This window comes from Leuresthes tenuis, unplaced genomic scaffold, assembly GCF_036924035.1.
Source record: "Leuresthes tenuis unplaced genomic scaffold, fLeuTen1.0.hap1 SCAF_13, whole genome shotgun sequence".
In the NCBI taxonomy this organism is placed as follows: Eukaryota; Metazoa; Chordata; class Actinopteri; order Atheriniformes; family Atherinopsidae; genus Leuresthes; species Leuresthes tenuis.
The window spans coordinates 1,373,191-1,394,869 of NW_027325367.1; the positions used below are offsets into that span (position 1 = coordinate 1,373,191).

The window sequence follows — 21,679 nt, forward strand, 5'->3', positions numbered from 1 at the left end:
CTTTGATGTTTCTGAGTGCGTCCTCAGGGAGCCAATCATGGGATGATGATGTTGTTAAAGGCAACCAGAGGCTCAGCTGCTAATGAGGCGGTTTGTGTGGAAGAGTTACCAAAGTTACCTTTAAAACTAACTCAGATTGTTGGCTTTAAGACGAAGGAAAGAAGCAGAAAAAGAGTTAAATTCAAAGGATTAAACCAACTTTAAGCTGCTGTGGGCCTGTGATCGCTTCATGGTTTTAGTCTTAAGATCCTCAACAAATAAACCTCAGATTCTTTATACTTCATCTGAAATATTTATTTATATATAAAATCAAGCTGGAAAGTCCAAATCAAACAGGTTAAGAGTGAAAGTTTCCTTCAGAGAAGCGTCTGTAGGAGTAGAACAGAGTTTCTTCTGAATGAGTTGCCATAAAAACCTAAATCAGGCACCAAAGGAGTCACGCTATCAGCCACACTGCCGTCTGGACCTACTCCACAGGTGACCTGCCGGTTCCTGCTGGTTCCTGCCGGTTCCTGCTGGTTCCTGCTGGTTCCTGCCGGTTCCTGCTGGTTCCTGCCGGTTCCTGCTGGTTCCTGCCGGTTCCTGCTGGTTCCTGCTGGTTCTTGCTGGTTCCTGCCGGTTCCTGCCGGTTCCTGCCGGTTCCTGCTGGTTCTGCTGGTTCCTGCCGGTTCCTGCCGGTTCCTGCCGGTTCCTGCTGGTTCCTGCTGGTTCCTGCCGGTTCCTGCCGGTTCCTGCTGGTTCCTGCCGGTTCCTGCCGGTTCCTGCCGGTTCCTGCTGGTTCCTGCTGGTTCCTGCCGGTTCCTGCCGGTTCCTGCTGGTTCCTGCTGGACAACAGGCTCATGAATCAAACCAACCAACAGCAGCAGACTCGGATCATGTTTCTGTTTCCAGGCGTTTTGCTAAAGCTTACAGAACCCAATCAGTTTCAGGTGCAGCAGCAGTTCTGTCTGTGACGGTTCTGTCAGGACTCGGCTGCATCGGACCACCTCAGCTGGACTTCTTTCAGCTCGGGCCTAAATGAGCCCCGGGACACGTCCTCGGTTGCTCAGAATCAGCCGTTCAGCTGCAGGAGGGGAGACTCCAAGCTTTATGACTTTGTTGGATCATCAAACGCTCCACAGATCAAATATGACCGGAACCAAAGGAGTTGATTTTTCATCAGAACTTTTCTTTTCTTCCTTTATTGAAAGTGAAGTCGAGCCTCTGCTGCCAAGGAAAACGTGTCATAAATATTTAAAGCAGAGCTGCAAATTCATGCAGCTGCTGACATTAAAGAAAACTCGCCTCTTTGTCACGCCGTGCGTCCCGTTTCCTCGCCGCCCCTCCTCCTCCCGCCTCCATCTCCAGCGTGGAAACAGGAGCGAATGACAAGTGGAGCGAGGTCAGCGAAGGCTGCGGACCGCCGCATAAAGGCAGCGATTCATGTCTGCAGGGCTGGACGGCAGCCTGCAAACCCTCCTCCGGTCAGACATTTTGTGGACCTGAGGTCCTGGATCAGAGTGCTTCACAGCAGGAGAAGGAAGAAGAACCTCAGACTGAATCACTTTGGATCCAAACCAACGTCTTCCTGATGCTCTGGAGCAGCTGCCGGGACCCTGAAGAACTGAGGAGAACTCTCAGGTTTCAGGTGTTTTCTTCTCCTGATGCTCTGGAGCAGCTTTTCCTGCAGGAAACACCTGAGGTCCTGGATCAGAGTGTTTCACAGCAGGAGAAAGAAGAAGAAAACGTCTTCCTGATGCTTTGAAGCAGCTGCAACTGCCTGAAGAACTGAGGAGAACTCTCAGGTTTCAGGTGTTTCCTTCTCCTGATGCTCTGGAGCAGCTTTTCCTGCAGGAAACACCTGAGGTCCTGGATCAGAGTGTTTCACAGCAGGGGAAGGAAGAAGAACCTCAGACTGAATCACTTTGGATCCAAACCAACGTCTTCCTGATGCTCTGGAGCAGCTGCCGGGACCCTGAAGAACTGAGGAGAACTCTCAGGTTTCAGGTGTTTCCTTCTCCTGATGCTCTGGAGCAGCTTTTCCTGCAGGAAACACCTGAGGTCCTGGATCAGAGTGCTTCACAGCAGGAGAAAGAAGAAGAAAACGTCTTCCTGATGCTTTGGAGCAGCTGCCGGGACCCTGAAGAACTGAGGAGAACTCTCAGGTTTCAGGTGTTTCCTGCAGGAGCTTCTCCTGATGCTCTGGAGCAGCTTTTCCTGCAGGAAACACTCAAAGTCCTGGATCAGAGTGCTTCACAGCAGGAGAAGGAAGAAGAACCTCAGACTGAATCACTTTGGATCCAAACCAACGTCTTCCTGATGCTCTGGAGCAGCTGCCGGGACCCTGAAGAACTGAGGAGAACTCTCGGGTTTCAGGTGTTTCCTGCAGGAGCTTCTCCTGTTCGCTGCAGCTTCACATGTCGGCTGTTTTCTGAGCTCTTCCACCCTCGTGGTGCTTATCTGCGAATGCTTTCAGATTCATGGAATTCAGGGGGAATCGAGTCTGCGCCACATGTGTGTTTTATAGAGGAGGTGGAACCCGGGAAGCCAGGAAAAGTCCATTTCCACATAAGTCGGGTTTGGTTCCAGCTTCATTCTGAAATGAAGCAGAGCTTCGGAAACTCAAGCCTTCCTCATATCATGCTCCTGCTCATAAAAGCACAGTGAAACATCTCTAAATGCTGCTGTTTTCCAACAGAACGTTCCTCTTCAGCACCAGAACCTGCCTGTGTTTCCTCAGAGATCCGAAAGGGAGAGGATGAAGCACTCTGCTGACCCTAATCTGAGATCTCCTGCTTTTCTTTGAGCCATTAGTTCGTCCATCAGCCTCCTCTCTGGAACTGGGATAAAGTCTCTGCAGAGTCGCAGCTTTAAGAATCTGTCGGCGCCGCTCTGAGCTCCACACGGGTTTCATAACTGCAGCCAACTTCCTGTCACACATGGCTGTAAATCTGTGAATTATGTGGAGAAAGTATGCACATAAAACTGCTCCCATCAACCCTGTAGCAACAGCGGTAATGAACCTCAGACTGAGGCGTGGCGGCGCAGCTTGGGCTGAACGTAAAGATGAATTAACGACAAACCAGTGACGATAATCAGCTGAGTTTCATCATTTCTGAGGCAAAAAGCGCCAAAAATGAGGAGAATCTTCTTCATTCTGGCTGCTCAATAAGCACCAACAGCAGCTCCAACACAACCAAGAACAGAGGTGTCCAACTGCCTCCAAACTCCCCAGAATCCAGTCTGAAGGGATCTGATGGGATCTGTGGGGGGGTCAGGCCCAATCCAGAAGGACCCACCCCAAATCCTACAGAACCCAAAGCGCCCGGTACCAGACACGAGCCTCAGAGTCAGGCCGGTGGTCTTAATGTTGTGGCTGATCAGTGGGGGAATAAATAGCTTCGATGGCAGACATCCTGGAGGCAGCGTCTCTTTCTATCTGCCACAGAACCCCCACAGGTGGTCCAGAACCCGGCCAGAACCCGTCCTGACCTCCACGGCTGCCTGAATCAGACTTGTGTGTCTGCAGCTGGGTTTGGGAACCTTTAAAGGACCCATCTCCTCAGAGAACACCTCCAGAACACCTCCAGAACACCTGAGAGACACTTCCTCTGGGCGGCCGGCCCGGTTCCACCCAGACTGGGTTTGGGAACCTTTAAAGGACCCATCTCCTCAGAGAACACCTCCAGAACACCTCCAGAACACCTCCAGAACACCTGAGTGACGCTTACTCTGGGCGACCGGCCCGGTTCCACCCAGACTGGGTTTGGGAACCCTTTAAAGGACCCATCTCCTCAGAGAACACCTCCAGAACACCTCCAGAACTCCTGAGTGATGCTTCCTCTGGGCAGCCGGCCCGGTTCCACCCAGACTGGGTTTGGGAACCCTTTAAAGGACCCATCTCCTCAGAGAACACCTCCAGAACACCTGAGTGATGCTTCCTCTGGGTGGCCGGCCCGGTTCCACCCAGACTGGGTTTGGGAACCCTTTAAAGGACCCATCTCCTCAGAGAACACCTCCAGAACACCTCCAGAACACCTGAGAGACACTTCCTCTGGGCGGCCGGCCCGGTTCCACCCAGACTGGGTTTGGGAACCCTTTAAAGGACCCATCTCCTCAGAGAACACCTCCAGAACACCTCCAGAACACCTGAGTGATGCTAACTCTGGGCGGCCGGCCCGGTTCCACCCAGACTGGGTTTGGGAACCCTTTAAAGGACCCATCTCCTCAGAGAACACCTCCAGAACACCTGAGTGATGCTAACTCTGGGCGGCCGGCCCGGTTCCACCCAGACTGGGTTTGGGACCCTTTAAAGGACCCATCTCCTCAGAGAACACCTCCAGAACACCTCCAGAACACCTGAGTGACGCTAACTCTGGGCGGCCGGCCCGGTTCCACCCAGACTGGGTTTGGGAACCCTTTAAAGGACCCATCTCCTCAGAGAACACCTCCAGAACACCTCCAGAACACCTGAGTGATGCTAACTCTGGGCGGCCGGCCCGGTTCCACCCAGACTGGGTTTGGGAACCCTTTAAAGGACCCATCTCCTCAGAGAACACCTCCAGAACACCTGAGTGATGCTAACTCTGGGCGGCCGGCCCGGTTCCACCCAGACTGGGTTTGGGAACCTTTAAAGGACCCATCTCCTCAGAGAACACCTCCAGAACACCTGAGTGACGCTAACTCTGGGCGGCCGGCCCGGTTCCACCCAGACTGGGTTTGGGAACCTTTAAAGGACCCATCTCCTCAGAGAACACCTCCAGAACACCTGAGTGATGCTAACTCTGGGCGGCCGGCCCGGTTCCACCCAGACTGGGTCTGACACCGAGGTTTCTGACAGCTCCAAAGCTTCAAAGATCAGGTGAAATAAAAGAATGTCATCAGGCTCCAGAGATCAAACCTCCAACTTAATTAAACCACATTCCTCTCTGCACCACCCGACCAGCAGCTGCCTCATCCTCCCCCTCTGCAGCCAGTACACCTGGGAACAGGTGCCCCCCCCCCGGTTCTGCAGCCAGTCCACCTGGGAACAGGTGCCCCCCCCCCCGCTCTGCAGCCAGTACACCTGGGAACAGGTGCCCCCCCCCCGCTCTGCAGCCAGTCCACCTGGGAACAGGTGCCCCCCCCCCCCCCTGACATCTTTAAACAGAGCAGCTCTCTCAGGTTGTGTAACAGCTGGCAGCAGCAGGTTCCACCTTAAACAACCCTTTCTTTGATAACCCCCCGATAAAGAAGACACTTTTACCTGAGCAGGGACGGTTTCTGAAGCTTTTCTACTGAATAACATCCTGATAGCTTCTGTAGCGCCATCTTTACTCTCCACAACCTCACCTCGACTTAAATATCCGCCTGAAGTTAAACCGTGAAAGTGAGACTTTGGTGAAGCAGAAAGAGGGAATCAGACTATAAACGACAGTTTAAAGAGTTTAAAGAAGGAATCAGACTATAAACGACAGTTTAAAGAGTTTAAAGAAGGAATCAGACTATAAACGACAGTTTAAAGAGTTTAAAGAAGGAATCAGACTATAAACGACAGTTTAAAGAGTTTAAAGAAGGAATCAGACTATAAACGACAGTTTAAAGAGTTTAAAGAAGGAATCAGACTATAAACGACAGTTTAAAGAGTTTAAAGAAGGAATCAGACTATAAACGACAGTTTAAAGAGTTTAAAGAAGGAATCAGACTATAAACGACAGTTTAAAGAGTTTAAAGAAGGAATCAGACTATAAACAACAGTTTAAAGAGTTTAAAGAAGGAATCAGACTATAAACGACAGTTTAAAGAGTTTAAAGAGGGAATCAGACTATAAACGACAGTTTAAAGAGTTTAAAGAAGGAATCAGACTATAAACGACAGTTTAAAGAGTTTAAAGAAGGAATCAGACTATAAACGACAGTTTAAAGAGTTTAAAGAAGGAATCAGACTATAAACGACAGTTTAAAGAGTTTAAAGAAGGAATCAGACTATAAACGACAGTTTAAAGAGTTTAAAGAGGGAATCAGACTATAAACGACAGTTTAAAGAGTTTAAAGAGGGAATCAGACTATAAACGACAGTTTAAAGAGTTTAAAGAAGGAATCAGACTATAAACGACAGTTTAAAGAGTTTAAAGAAGGAATCAGACTATAAACGACAGTTTAAAGAGTTTAAAGAAGGAATCAGACTATAAACGACAGTTTAAAGAAGGAATCAGACTATAAACGACAGTTTAAAGAAGGAATCAGACTATAAACGACAGTTTAAAGAGTTTAAAGAAGGAATCAGACTATAAACGACAGTTTAAAGAAGGAATCAGACTATAAACGACAGTTTAAAGAGTTTAAAGAAGGAATCAGACTATAAACGACAGTTTAAAGAGTTTAAAGAAGGAATCAGACTATAAACGACAGTTTAAAGAGTTTAAAGAGGGAATCAGACTATAAACGACAGTTTAAAGAGTTTAAAGAAGGAATCAGACTATAAACGACAGTTTAAAGAGTTTAAAGAAGGAATCAGACTATAAACGACAGTTTAAAGAGTTTAAAGAAGGAATCAGACTATAAACGACAGTTTAAAGAGTTTAAAGAAGGAATCAGACTATAAACGACAGTTTAAAGAAGGAATCAGACTATAAACGACAGTTTAAAGAGTTTAAAGAGGGAATCAGACTATAAACGACAGTTTAAAGAGTTTAAAGAAGGAATCAGACTATAAACGACAGTTTAAAGAGTTTAAAGAAGGAATCAGACTATAAACGACAGTTTAAAGAGTTTAAAGAAGGAATCAGACTATAAACGACAGTTTAAAGAGTTTAAAGAAGGAATCAGACTATAAACGACAGTTTAAAGAGTTTAAAGAAGGAATCAGACTATAAACGACAGTTTAAAGAGTTTAAAGAGGGAATCAGACTATAAACGACAGTTTAAAGAGTTTAAAGAAGGAATCAGACTATAAACGACAGTTTAAAGAGTTTAAAGAAGGAATCAGACTATAAACGACAGTTTAAAGAGTTTAAAGAAGGAATCAGACTATAAACGACAGTTTAAAGAGTTTAAAGAAGGAATCAGACTATAAACGACAGTTTAAAGAGTTTAAAGAAGGAATCAGACTATAAACGACAGTTTAAAGAGTTTAAAGAAGGAATCAGACTATAAACGACAGTTTAAAGAGTTTAAAGAAGGAATCAGACTATAAACGACAGTTTAAAGAGTTTAAAGAAGGAATCAGACTATAAACGACAGTTTAAAGAGTTTAAAGAAGGAATCAGACTATAAACGACAGTTTAAAGAGTTTAAAGAAGGAATCAGACTATAAACGACAGTTTAAAGAGTTTAAAGAAGGAATCAGACTATAAACGACAGTTTAAAGAAGGAATCAGACTATAAACGACAGTTTAAAGAGTTTAAAGAAGGAATCAGACTATAAACGACAGTTTAAAGAGTTTAAAGAAGGAATCAGACTATAAACGACAGTTTAAAGAGTTTAAAGAAGGAATCAGACTATAAACAACAGTTTAAAGAGTTTAAAGAAGGAATCAGACTATAAACGACAGTTTAAAGAGTTTAAAGAAGGAATCAGACTATAAACGACAGTTTAAAGAGTTTAAAGAAGGAATCAGACTATAAACGACAGTTTAAAGAGTTTAAAGAAGGAATCAGACTATAAACGACAGTTTAAAGAGTTTAAAGAAGGAATCAGACTATAAACGACAGTTTAAAGAGTTTAAAGAAGGAATCAGACTATAAACGACAGTTTAAAGAAGGAATCAGACTATAAACGACAGTTTAAAGAGTTTAAAGAGGGAATCAGACTATAAACGACAGTTTAAAGAGTTTAAAGAAGGAATCAGACTATAAACGACAGTTTAAAGAGTTTAAAGAAGGAATCAGACTATAAACGACAGTTTAAAGAGTTTAAAGAAGGAATCAGACTATGAACGACAGTTTAAAGAGTTTAAAGAATGAATCAGACTATAAACGACAGTTTAAAGAGTTTAAAGAAGGAATCAGACTATAAACGACAGTTTAAAGAGTTTAAAGAGGGAATCAGACTATAAACGACAGTTTAAAGAGTTTAAAGAAGGAATCAGACTATAAACGACAGTTTAAAGAGTTTAAAGAGGGAATCAGACTATAAACGACAGTTTAAAGAGTTTAAAGAGGGAATCAGACTATAAACGACAGTTTAAAGAGTTTAAAGAGGGAATCAGACTATAAACGACAGTTTAAAGAGTTTAAAGAAGGAATCAGACTATAAACGACAGTTTAAAGAGTTTAAAGAGGGAATCAGACTATAAACGACAGTTTAAAGAGTTTAAAGAAGGAATCAGACTATAAACGACAGTTTAAAGAGTTTAAAGAAGGAATCAGACTATAAACGACAGTTTAAAGAGTTTAAAGAGGGAATCAGACTATAAACGACAGTTTAAAGAGTTTAAAGAAGGAATCAGACTATAAACGACAGTTTAAAGAGTTTAAAGAAGGAATCAGACTATGAACGACAGTTTAAAGAGTTTAAAGAATGAATCAGACTATAAACGACAGTTTAAAGAGTTTAAAGAAGGAATCAGACTATAAACGACAGTTTAAAGAGTTTAAAGAGGGAATCAGACTATAAACGACAGTTTAAAGAGTTTAAAGAAGGAATCAGACTATAAACGACAGTTTAAAGAGTTTAAAGAGGGAATCAGACTATAAACGACAGTTTAAAGAGTTTAAAGAGGGAATCAGACTATAAACGACAGTTTAAAGAGTTTAAAGAGGGAATCAGACTATAAACGACAGTTTAAAGAGTTTAAAGAAGGAATCAGACTATAAACGACAGTTTAAAGAGTTTAAAGAGGGAATCAGACTATAAACGACAGTTTAAAGAGTTTAAAGAGGGAATCAGACTATAAACGACAGTTTAAAGAGTTTAAAGAAGGAATCAGACTATAAACGACAGTTTAAAGAGTTTAAAGAAGGAATCAGACTATAAACGACAGTTTAAAGAGTTTAAAGAAGGAATCAGACTATGAACGACAGTTTAAAGAGTTTAAAGAATGAATCAGACTATAAACGACAGTTTAAAGAGTTTAAAGAAGGAATCAGACTATAAACGACAGTTTAAAGAGTTTAAAGAGGGAATCAGACTATAAACGACAGTTTAAAGAGTTTAAAGAAGGAATCAGACTATAAACGACAGTTTAAAGAGTTTAAAGAGGGAATCAGACTATAAACGACAGTTTAAAGAGTTTAAAGAAGGAATCAGACTATAAACGACAGTTTAAAGAGTTTAAAGAAGGAATCAGACTATAAACGACAGTTTAAAGAGTTTAAAGAAGGAATCAGACTATAAACGACAGTTTAAAGAGTTTAAAGAGGGAATCAGACTATAAACGACAGTTTAAAGAGTTTAAAGAAGGAATCAGACTATAAACGACAGTTTAAAGAGTTTAAAGAAGGAATCAGACTATAATTATAACTATTGATCTCGATTCATTCCACCCACCACCTGCTGACTCTTTAAGGAGACAAAACTGACCAATAATCAGTTTTATTAGGACCACTTTGAGCTTTTAGAAAGAAATCTGGAATCAGATCGTTTTCTTTTCCACTCGAAGCTTCAGTTTCTTTCTTTTTTTGACTAATGAACCAAAAAGGCTCATTTATCAACCACAGAAAGACGAATCAGACGATCTCTCCTGAAGGGGATTAATCTGAAGAATTCAGTCAGAGCGGATTTAAAGAAGTGATTCAGGGTTTATTCTGGTCTCAGTCCTCCATGACAGAAAACTGAAGTTTAACATTGAAAACAGATTTAAACACAGAAACTGAAGCAGGAAGTGACAGAAAAACCTTTCTCTACTAACTCACAACTGTAAAAATGTGTTTTTTCTTTGTTCAGCCACTTAACTCTGACCTTTGACCCATTCAGGCAGGAAAAAGGCTCCTAACTCAAGGGATGAACCAGTGTTGTGTCGACACAGAACAGACAACTTAGCAAAGAAGCCATTTTAAACTGGATCTTTAGGCTCTTTGTTACCAGCAGCCTGTCACAAAGACACATCATTTGTTCCCATTTCTTTAGCTGCATCTATGAAAAACAGCAAAGAAAACACAGTTTGACAGACAGAAAATAGGATTTCTGCAGCAACAAGGTGATTCCCAAAGAGCTATTAGCTGAAAACTTGGCATATCTCAGCATGGTGTGCAGTGTGTCCTTAAAACATTTGAGGAAACTGGACAAGTGGAGGACAAAAGAAGAAGAGTCAGGCCTAAAAAACTATCTCCAGCAGATGAACAGGATCTGAAAGTGATGTCCTTAAGAAAGAGGAAAAAATCCAGCTGTGACCTGACAGGACCTGAGAGATGCATCTGGACCTTCAGCTGATCCATCTACTGTTGGCCCAAGCCTCATCAGAAATGGTCTCCATGGAAGGGTGGCTGTCAAGAAGCCGTTCTTAAGGAAGGGAAACAGGGAGAAAAGGCTGAGCTGTGCCAAATGACACAAGAAGTGGACTGAAAATCAGTGGCAACAGGTCTTATGGAGGGATGAATCCTCCCCAGAGCCCGGACCTCAACATTATTGAAGCAGTGTGGGATCATCTGACAGAGAACGGAACAAAAGGCAGCCCACATCCAAAGAAGAGCTTTGGGATGTCCTTCAAGAAGCCTGGAGAACTATTCCTGAAGACTCCTTAAAGAAATGACAGAAAGCTTGTCTCAGAGGGTTCAGGCTGTGTTGGAGAATAAAGGAGCTCAGACCAGAGATTCACTTTAAAGCTGCTGAGAACTGAGAAAAAACTCTGTTTCTGCCTCAGATTCTGGGTTTATGTTCAGGTTTTATCATGTTTCAGTGAATCTCTGCAGCTGCTTCCTGTTTCTATGGAAATATGTAAAGAAATGCTTCATCTGGGCAGCATTTCCTCATTTTCTTACTTTCTGAAGGTCTAAAACACAAACTTCTGTCCGCAGATTTTCTCTCGTTACTGGATCACCGACAACAGAACAAGTTTGTACTGTTTAAGGATCCAGTTAAGTCCAGAACCCTCCAGGACAAACAGTCCCGACCCAACAGGCTGTAAACATACGCAGCTATAGGCGGCCAGCAGCATCATGGAAACAAGTTTTCTCTTTTTTCCAGAACAGCCTTCGGCTCCGAGCTGAGAAAAGTCAGCTCCTCTGATTCTGCTCATCAAACTCCGCTCAGTCGCTAATGAACGCAGCGAGCGCGAGAGCAGGCGCGCGGCCACGGCTCAGAGCAGCTGAAAGGCTGAGATCAGGGTTTAAACTGAGAGTTTCGCAGAGATCCCGGGTGGAAATAAACGGAACCCACGGGCTGGATCACCTCCAAGAGGAGGCTTCTGCGCGCGCCACCATCACCATCCTGAGCAGAAAGCGGCTTTTCTGGGTGAAAATTAACATTTCAGGACTCACATGTTCTCACTGGAGCGGCGGCTGGCCCCCCCACAGGATCATTCTGCCTCTCAGCAAAGTCTCAGAAGCTTCTTTTGTTCTTTTCTTGCGCTGAAAGTTTCCAAAGACTCCAAATCGGCAAAATCCAAACTGCGTCTAGCTGACGCGCAAAAACTCTCCAAAGTTTGAGGAGAGAGGCGGGGAGAGCAGAGAGGAGGAGGAGGATGGGAGGGCGGCGGCGCGTCCCGGAGAGGCTCCGATAGGGTGTGTCTGCTTCACTGACCCGGGCTCACCGGCGGGGGCGGTGTCAGAGAGGGTTCGGTGCGGTTCGGACTCAGACTGGATCCAACGAGGCAAAAAGCGGCGCTTCCGCCCAAAAGAACTCATTAAAAACCAAATTTAAGACCGAACGGTCCAAAAGAGATGAAAAGTTCTGCTGAATGCTTCAGAACCGCGTCCTTTAACACAGAAATACATTCAGTTCCTTTAAAACTCAGTGTGCTCCACCCGATCAGGCTCCTCCACCCGATCAGGCTCCTCCACCCAATCAGGCTCCACCTGATCAGGCTCCTCCACCCAATCAGGCTCCACCCGATCAGGCTCCTCCATCTTATCAGGCTCCTCCACCCGATCAGGCTCCACCTGATCAGGCTCCTCCACCCGATCAGGCTCCACCTGATCAGGCTCCTCCACCCGATCAGGCTCCACCCAATCAGGCTCCACCTGATCAGGCTCCTCCACCTGATCAGGCTCCACCCGATCAGGCTCCATCTTATCAGGCTCCTCCACCCGATCAGGCTCCACCTGATCAGGCTCCTCCACCTGATCAGGCTCCTCCACCCGATCAGGCTCCACCCGATCAGGCTCCATCTTATCAGGCTCCTCCACCCAATCAGGCTCCACCTGATCAGGCTCCTCCACCTGATCAGGCTCCACCCAATCAGGCTCCACCTGATCAGGCTCCTCCACCTGATCAGGCTCCACCTGATCAGGCTCCTCCACCTGATCAGGCTCCTCCACCCGATCAGGCTCCACCTGATCAGGCTCCACCTGATCAGGCTCCTCCACCTGATCAGGCTCCACCCAATCAGGCTCCACCCGATCAGGCTCCTCCACCTGATCAGGCTCCACCCAATCAGGCTCCACCTGATCAGGCTCCTCCACCTGATCAGGCTCCACCTGATCAGGCTCCTCCACCTGATCAGGCTCCTCCACCCGATCAGGCTCCATCTTATCAGGCTCCTCCACCCGATCAGGCTCCATCTTATCAGGCTCCTCCACCCAATCAGGCTCCATCTTATCAGGCTCCTCCACCCAATCAGGCTCCATCTTATCAGGCTCCTCCACCTGATCAGGCTCCACCCGATCAGGCTCCATCTTATCAGGCTCCTCCACCCAATCAGGCTCCACCTGATCAGGCTCCTCCACCTGATCAGGCTCCTCCACCCGATCAGGCTCCACCCGATCAGGCTCCATCTTATCAGGCTCCTCCACCCGATCAGGCTCCATCTTATCAGGCTCCTCCACCCAATCAGGCTCCATCTTATCAGGCTCCTCCACCTGGTCAGGCTCCACCCAATCAGGCTCCTCCACCCAATCAGGCTCCTCCACCCAATCAGGCTCCACCCGATCAGGGTTCTCCACCCAATCAGGCTCCTCCACCCAATCAGGCTCCTCCACCCAATCAGCCTCCACCCAATCAGACTCCTCCACCCGATCAGGCTCCTCCACCCGCGCGCTGCAGCAGGTAAAACGGCAGCTTCATGCTGATGGAGGCAGAAATCTGAACATATGTTCAGTTTTTGTTCTCCAACAATCTGACAGAAACAAAAAGTTCAGTCCGACATCATTTCTGCGTTTTGTCCCATAAACAAAGAGACTCTGATATATTTTAATGTATCAGCAGGTCTGACAGGTGACACCTGGGAGCAGGGGGGGGGTACTTACCTCTGCCTGCGGCTTGGTTTTGTGCTGCGCTGTAAAATCGGTGCTTTTGTTGTTCTCAGCGGAACTTTTCATGGAGAAGTGAATAAAAAGGTGATATTTCAGGTGTGTGAATGATTTACAACGAGCGCGAGGCCGAAGAATGACTTTGAGTGAGGTCAGTGCAGCCCGGTTCAGCCAAACTGAGCCAAACTGAGCCCGGTTCAGCCAAACTGAGCCCGGTTCAGCCAAACTCAGCCCGATTCAGCCAAACTCAGCCCGATTCAGCCAAACTCAGCCCGATTCAGCCAAACTCAGCCCGATTCAGCCAAACTCAGCCCGATTCAGCCAAACTCAGCCCGATTCAGCCAAACTGAGCCAAACTGAGCCCGGTTCAGCCAAACTGAGCCAAACTGAGCCCGGTTCAGCCAAACTCAGCCCGGTTCAGCCAAACTGAGCCCGGTTCAGCCAAACTGAGCCAAACTCAGCCCGGTTCAGCCAAACTGAGCCCGGTTCAGCCAAACTCAGCCCGGTTCAGCCAAACTGAGCCAAACTCAGCCCGGTTCGGTCAAACTGAGCCAAACTCAGCCCGGTTCAGCCAAACTCAGCCCGGTTCGGTCAAACTCAGCCCGGTTCAGACCCGATGAGGATGCAGGAAGCGCACAATGCTGACCCGGAGCTGGAGGGCACGCGCCCGCACCGCTGCGTCTCATTTGCCTTCAGACGTCACGCAGGTCCAGCTTCCTGCCCGATAAGAGCATCAGGAGTCCGTCACATTTGCATCTCAGAGAATCTTCCTCAGACAAAGGGGGGGGGGGGGGGGGGGGGGGGGGGGGGGGGGGGGGCGGCTGTGACGTCACCGAGCAGGAGGAGCGCGTCTGAACGCGAGAGAAGCAGCGCATTTACAGCCTGGAACTGCTGCTTTATTGTCTGAGCAGAGCGGCTTCATCACATAACAGAGGACCAGAACTCAGAGGCCAGAGGGCGCTGCTGCTGACGTCATGGCCCATATGTTGGCTCAGCTCCTTCAGTCCAGCGCTGAACTGGACCAAGTTGTTAAAACAGTGGGATGAAAAGTGTCTGCTGCACATTCACAGTCTTTAGCTAACTCTGCTGGAACATTAGCCTCAGATATAGTTTATCCACTGGGCTCTTATATCCTCTGAGGCTGCTGCTGGATGGAAGATGCATGCTCCTCAGTGCAGCTGACAGCAGAACATTTCCACCAGAAGCTGGCTTCATCCGTCCAGCAGGGTGGAGGTGAGTGGGCGGGGCTTAGCAGAGGAGGCGGAGCCAACTTAAGGAGTGACGAACTTTAGAAATGAAAATCAGAACGACTCGTTAGATGAGGAACTTTCCAAAGCTTCGAGGCTTCGGCTCCGCGTCTCCGAAGCTTCGAGGCTTCGAGGCTTCGGCTCCGAGGCTTCGGCTCCCATACAGAGACGAAAACGATGAGGTTCTAACTTCTGTTTCAGTCTCTGATCAATAACACAACAGGATGAACAGGCTGCTGCTGTCATGTCGCGTGTTTCCTGTAATTCTGATGCCCTGAAGTCTGGGACCTCAGAGCCGAGGAAGCATCAGATTCTGCTCATTCTGTTCATTGGCGTGTGACAGGAAGCCATAAAGCATCACCAGGCTGGAGCCTGCAGTACATCAGCCTCCGGGTGGCTTTAGGCCCAGTTTTAAGGGTCAGAACTTCTCTGGTGTCACTCTAAGACCCGCCTCCTAAAGCGCTGCTCTGCTCTGATTGGTCAGAAAGTTTAAATCAGCTGCAGCGTGTTCATATCCATGTAAACGGGCTTTTTACCAGAATAATAATGATAACTGAACTAATGACGTAAAGGAGCCACTAATTCCAACTAATATTCCTCCAGCTGTCAGGTCGTATTCTTGAACAAAGTGACTGTTTTCTCAACCTTTTCCACTGCATGTCAGAGGATTTCTGTGGGGAAACTCACCAGAATTCAATCAAACTTATGATGAATGAAGCAGCTTCTGTTGGAGCACATTTCAGCCACTTGTAAAGCAGTTTGTTCTTCATTCTGCTGTGAGATGCGCGGCCCTGGCTGCCGGCGTTAAACGGATCGGACCGTGACTCTGAGCGCGTGGCTCGTTAAAACTCATCACTGCGGCGGGGTTTTCTGGTGGAGGTGAGCAGTGTGGACAGACATGTGGTTTCACTTTGCAGGAAGCAGTGGTTGGAGGGCAGAGGGCGAAGAGGAAGCTGCAAACCTGCAATTAAAAGCCGCCAGCGTGTCTTCAGTTTCTCCCGCTGAGCAGAGGCTTTAACTCACTCCTTCAGACGCATTTCAGCGTCAGTTGGAGCTAAAGAAACAACGAGCAGCCGGTCAGGGTGGATCCACTGAGTCTCCACAACATTTTCACGTGTTCTTCATGGGAATCAATGATTATTGATTGATTATTTTAACCCAATTTGACTGCTCTGTGGTGCTCATCCTGTATAAGCTCTTTAAAGCCGATATATTGTATAAAATCCCTCCTTCCTGTTCCTGGGAGCAGATATCAGGGCGTCTGAGGTCACCAGCAGGTGTAAAACTCCCCAAAAACAAACCCTGGTATTTATTTAGTTCCTCTTTGTTGGAAAGTTCCTCATTTAACGAGTCGTTCTGATTTTCATTTCTAAAGTACGTCACTCCTTAAGTTGGCCCCGCCTCCTCTGCTAAGCCCCGCCCACTCACCTCCACCAGAAAACCCCGCCGCAGTGATGAGTTTTAACGAGCCACACGCTCAGAGTCACGGTCCGATCCGTTTAACGCCGGCAGCCAGGGCCGCGTATCTCAAAGCATCCCCACAGTTTCCTGCTGCATCTCACAGCTTCGGACGACTCGGACACAAAGCTTCGAAGCCTCGGAGCCGAAGCCTCGGAGCCGAAGACTCGGAGCCTCGAAGCCAAAGCCTCGGAGCCGAAGCTTCGGAGACTTGGAGCCGAAGCCTCGGAGCTGAAGACTCAGAGCCGAAGCCGAAGCCTCGGAGCCGAAGCTTCGGAGACTCGGAGCCGAAATCTCGGAGCCGACGACTCGGACACAAAGCTTCGAAGCCTCGGAGCCGAGGCGTCGAGGCTTCGGCTCCGAGGCTTCGGCTCCGAGGCTTCGGCTCCGAGGCGTCGAAGCCAAAGCCGAAGCCTCGGAGCCGAAGCCGAAGCCTTGGAGCCGAAGCCGAAGCCTTGGAGCCGAAGACTCGGAGCCAAAGCCTCGAAGCCAAAACCGAAGCCTCGGAGCCGAAGACTCGGAGCCGAAGCCTCGGAGCCAAAGCCGAAGCCTCGGAGCCGAAGCCGAAGCCTTGGAGCCGAAGACTCGGGGCCGAAGCCTTGGAGCCGAAGTCTCGGAGACTCGGAGCCGAAGCCGAAGCCTCGGAGCCGAAGCCGAAGCCTTGGAGCCGAAGACTCGGAGCCGAAGCCTTGGAGCCGAAGCTTCGAAGACTTGGAGCCGAAGCCTCGGAGCTGAAGACTCAGAGCCGAAGCCGAAGCCTCGGAGCCGAAGCTTCGAAGACTTGGAGCCGAAGCCTCGGAGCCGAAGCTTCGAAGACTTGGAGCCGAAGCCTCGGAGCCGAAGCTTCGGAGACTCGGAGCCGAAGCCTCAAAGCCAAAGCCGAAGCCTCGGAGCCGAAGCTTCGAAGACTTGGAGCCGAAGCCTCGGAGCCGAAGCTTCGAAGACTTGGAGCCGAAGCCTCGGAGCCGAAGCTTCGAAGACTTGGAGCCGAAGCCTCGGAGCCGAAGCTTCGAAGACTTGGAGCCGAAGCCTCGGAGCCGAAGCTTCGGAGACTCGGAGCCGAAGCCTCAAAGCCAAAGCCGAAGCCTCGGAGCCGAAGACTCGGAGCCGAAGCCGAAGCCTTGGAGCCGAAGACTCGGAGCCGAAGCCTTGGAGCCGAAGCCTCGGAGCCGAAGCCTCAAAGCCAAAGCCGAAGCCTCGGAGCCGAAGACTCGGAGCCGAAGCCGAAGCCTCGGAGCCGAAGCTTCGAAGACTTGGAGCCGAAGCCTCGGAGCCGAAGCTTCGAAGACTTGGAGCCGAAGCCTCGGAGCCGAAGCTTCGGAGACTCGGAGCCGAAGCCTCAAAGCCAAAGCCGAAGCCTCGGAGCCGAAGACTCGGAGCCGAAGCCGAAGCCTTGGAGCCGAAGACTCGGAGCCGAAGCCTTGGAGCCGAAGCCTTGGAGCCGAAGCCTTGGAGCCGAAGACTCGGAGCCGAAGTCTCGGAGACTCGGAGCCGAAGCCGAAGCCGAAGCCTTGGAGCCGAAGCCTCGGAGCCGAAGACTCGGAGCCGAAGTCTCGGAGACTCGGAGCCGAAGCCGAAGCCGAAGCCTTGGAGCCGAAGACTCGGAGCCGAAGCCTTGGAGCCGAAGCCTTGGAGCCGAAGCCTTGGAGCCGAAGCTTCGAAGACTTGGAGCCGAAGCCTGGTGATGCTTTATGGCTTCCTGTCACACGCCAATGAACAGAATGAGCAGAATCTGATGCTTCCTCGGCTCTGAGGTCCCAGACTTCAGGGCATCAGAATTACAGGAAACACGCGACATGACAGCAGCAGCCTGTTCATCCTGTTGTGTTATTGATCAGAGACTGAAACAGAAGTTAGAACCTTATCGTTTTCGTCTCTGTATGGGAGCCGAAGCCTCGGAGCCGAATGCTCGAAGCCTCGAAGCTTCGACACCTCGGAGCCGAAGCCTTGGAGCCAAAGACTCGGAGCCGAAGCCTCGGAGCTGAAGACTCAGAGCCGAAGCCGAAGCCTCGGAGCCGAAGCTTCGGAGACTCGGAGCCGAAATCTCGGAGCCGAAGCCTCGGAGCCGAAGCCTCGGAGCCGAAGCCTCGGAGCCGAAGCCGAAGCCTTGGAGCCGAAGACTCGGAGCCGAATCCTCGGAGCTGAAGACGAAGAGCCGAAGCCGAAGCCTCGGAGCCGAAGCTTCGAAGCCTCGGAGCCGAAGACTCGAAGCTTCGGAGCCGAAGACTCGAAGCTTCGGAGCCGAAGATTCGAAGCTTCGGAGCCGAAGATTCGAAGCTTCGGAGCCGAAGATTCGAAGCTTCGGAGCCGAAGATTCGAAGCTTCGGAGCCTCGGAGCTGTTTCAGGGAAAGAAGTTCTTCTCAGTTTCACTCTTATCTTTAAAATGTTCTCTGTCAAACCTTTTACTGAAGCTGGGTTAGTGTTGGCCCGGCTGACCCGCCACCAGCAGCGGGTCGGATCATCTGTTGGTTGTGAGCTTTCCATCTTTCTGGGCTCAGTAAAACATGGTGAAGGAGACCATCTGACTTCTAAAAAGACATTTGGTTGGTGACATATTTCACAGGTTCTGCTGAGACTCTTTGGATGTGGTGCACAGGAACTCAGATACTCGACACCTTCAGTTCAAGCATTTTATTCAAACTCTCAGGCTGATTCTGAAGCTTCATGCAGCTAAATCCACTTCTGAAAGGGATTAATTAACCAAAAACTAACTAAAGCAGAAACTACAGCCGCCCTAAATGTACAGAGAAGTGATCTTTCAGCACAGAAAGTAAAACATTACAGAGGAACACCCAGAGAGCCTCCCACAGCCCAGCCCTGACGGCGCCCTCCTCCACGCCCTCCTCCACGCCCTCCTCCACGCCCTCCTCCACGCTCTCCTCCACGCCCTCCTCCACGCCCTCCTCCACGCCCTCCTCCACGCTCTCAGTTCTGCTCTGGGACCAGCATCAGTTCTGCTGTGGGAGACGCTCCGTCGCACTTTGTTTTTTGGACACAACAAACGGTCGATGCCTGCCAAGGTGTCCATTACCAGAAACGACAGGATGATGTGGAGGCCATCCCTTTCTGATAATGGTCACCTTGTCATCGCGCTCCCTTTCCTAAGAAATTAAGAGCCTTAAATCACTTTTATGTGTTTCTCAGTCAGCATCTAAAGCTTGCTGTGACTAACTGGAGCGAGGAGGAAGAGGCGCTAAGAAGTCGGGTTTCCTCCCAACTCCAAGCAGCTTTTCCTCAGCGCTGAGGAAGATTTAGTGTTTCCCACGTCGGAGGAACCCTGAAGGCAGCATCGCTGTGCAGGGAAGTGGAGGAGGATCCAGAAACAACTAACTTTCTATCGACTAAGAAGTTTATTCATACTAATAACTCCCAAAAGAGATCCTACAGACACAAACATGAGGACGAATCCACCTGAAAATGACTCATTTATCTGCCTTTTATTCTTGGATTCATCATAAACATCAAATCATTTTAACTTTAAACTCTGTTTAGATGAAAATGAGGAATTTAAACTGTCATCAGAGTCGTTTGTTGAGCTCTGAGCTGCCGCCAAACACCAAAAAAGGTCCAGTTTGCAGTCAGGTGGACAGATGGAAGCATGTCTGAGGTCTTTAACCAACAGCTGGATCTGATCTTAGCGCTTCTCTGTCCGCTGACGTTTCTCAGCTGATCAACTGACCACGGAAACAGAGAAGCTTAGTTAACAAATATTCCCTCAGCTTCACTCCTCAGCCGCCTCACCTGCTTTAAAACGAGTGCAGAAACTAAGCCGGAGGACTTGGGTGGAGCTTTGATGAGCTCAGTCAGTCAGCGGCGGACACAGGCGGCCATTGTTACGCTCTGATTTCCATCGTGTCCTTGTCTGACGTGAACAGCTTCAGTGTGTGTGAGAGACAGAGTGAGAGGCAGCGGCGGCCTCGGCTCGCCGAGCGCCAGATCAGTGATGGATAGAAAACGGGGGCTGGAGGAAGAGGGAGGAAGGCCGGAGGACAAAGGGCTTCATTCTTTGCCGGTGGTGAGCAGTTTCAGAGCTTTCTGGAGGTTCTGGATGGCCGTGTTGACGTCCTCGTACTGCAGGGCGCTGCCGGCGTATTTGCAGTACTTCTGGGCCTTGGTGTAGTCTTCCGGGGTGAGCTGAACACCGCCTGAAGGAAGAAGAGATCAGAGTCAGTGAATGTGCAGCAATCAGTCCTGATTACTGAGTCAATGAGGCCGCCGACAGCCACACAAAGAGCTGGACTGATGCTCGCCACCCGGCAATAACTCATGACACGCATCATCACACAGCGGAGCCGAACATTTCCTCAAAGAGGCTCAGAAAACAGACAAAAAAGAAAGGGTTTAATCTGTAAGATGGCATAAAAAAAAATAAAAACATACCAACAGATTTCTATCCCACCTGAAATCTGGACACAAACTGAGCTGCACTGATTTCCATATCTGAGTTAGCTATATTAGTTGTGTTAGCTGTGTTAGCTGGTAAGCCGGATTAGCTGTTTTAGCCGGTTAGCCGTGTTAGCTGGTTAGCTTTGTTAGCTGGGTTAGCCGGGTTAGCTGTATTAGTTGTGTTAGCTGGTAAGCCAGATTAGCTGTTTTAGCTGGTTAGCTGTGTTAGCTGGGTTAGCTGTATTAGTTGTGTTTGGTGCTTCGCTGTGTTAGCTGGTAAGCCGGATTAGCTGTTTTAGCCGGTTAGCCGTGTTAGCTGGTTAGCTTTGTTAGCTGGGTTAGCCGGGTTAGCTGTATTAGTTGTGTTAGCTGGTAAGCCAGATTAGCTGTTTTAGCTGGTTAGCTGTGTTAGCCGGATTAGCTGTATTAGTTGTGTTAGCTGTGTTAGCCGGTTAGCTGTGTTAGCTGAGTTAGCTGTGTTAGATGTGTTTGATGTGTTAGCCGGGTTAGCTGTATTAGCTGCTTAGCTGTGTTAGCTGTGTTAGCTATGTTAGCAGTGTTAGCATCCAGGGATTCAAACCTGAGTTTAATACTTTAAAATAAATAGCAATCGCATTGTTAGCTGCTCAAGCTTCCTCCTGCACTTTCCTCCTTTTTTGGACAAAATGGATTTAAAAGTCTCTGTCCCAGAGCTGAACTTTCTTCACTTGAGTTCCATGTTTTACATTTTAGATGTTAAAAGACTCTAAATGGAGGAAAAGGTGTGACACGAATAAACTTTTCCTGACAGAAACCAGACCGGATGGGTCAAACGCTCTTAAAAGAAACACTTTCAGCTCCGTCGCCTGCTGCGTCACGGAAAGCCCCAGCGGGATTGTGGGTAATTTACGACAGAGGGGAACCTGCAGGTATGCATGTGTGTGTGTGCAGCTTTCTTTTGATCAACAGCAGAATCTGATGAGGAGATTTTATCAGGAACATCTCAGACGAACCCCTCCCGATGAGCTCATCATCTGCCCCCGACAACACAAAAGAAGAAGAAACCTCTTCAAAAGTACATATGGAGGTGAAATAAACTCCACTGAAGCTAATCCAACAGCTTCATGAGAGCGTTCCTCTTCACAGGTGATGTTTCCTTCCCTGGAACATCCCAAGTGACAAACTGAGCAGACATTTCCCTGGAAAAGCAGTTTGTTTGGTGTATCTGCAGCTTATTACTCTGAGTCCTCCACCCCGGGAGTCTCTGGAGGTTTAAAGCTGAGCCTGGAGGAAAAACAATATGT

At 48.3% G+C, this 21,679-nt stretch overlaps 2 protein-coding genes across 5 annotated transcripts in view; both read right to left on the reverse strand.

Moving 5' to 3' along the window:
- adgrg6 (adhesion G protein-coupled receptor G6) overlaps window positions 1-11,551 on the reverse strand; it is a 118,472-nt gene extending 106,921 nt beyond the window's left edge. For 2 of the 3 annotated variants that reach the window (XM_072362058.1, XM_072362056.1), the window contains exon 1: window positions 11,376-11,550. In XM_072362058.1, the coding sequence (XP_072218159.1) occupies window positions 11,376-11,377 (2 nt within the window). In that variant the 5' untranslated portion in view covers window positions 11,378-11,550. Of the gene's footprint in view, window positions 1-11,375 lie in introns of all 3 variants that reach the window. The other variant, XM_072362057.1, reaches the window with a different exon arrangement.
- Window positions 11,552-18,948: 7,397 nt separating this feature from the next.
- The window catches only part of vta1 (vesicle (multivesicular body) trafficking 1), a 48,899-nt gene continuing 46,168 nt past the window's right edge, over window positions 18,949-21,679 (reverse strand). For both annotated transcript variants that reach the window (XM_072362099.1, XM_072362098.1), the window contains exon 8: window positions 18,949-20,155. In XM_072362099.1, the coding sequence (XP_072218200.1) occupies window positions 20,010-20,155 (146 nt within the window). In that variant the 3' untranslated portion in view covers window positions 18,949-20,009. The remainder of the gene's footprint in view (window positions 20,156-21,679) is intronic.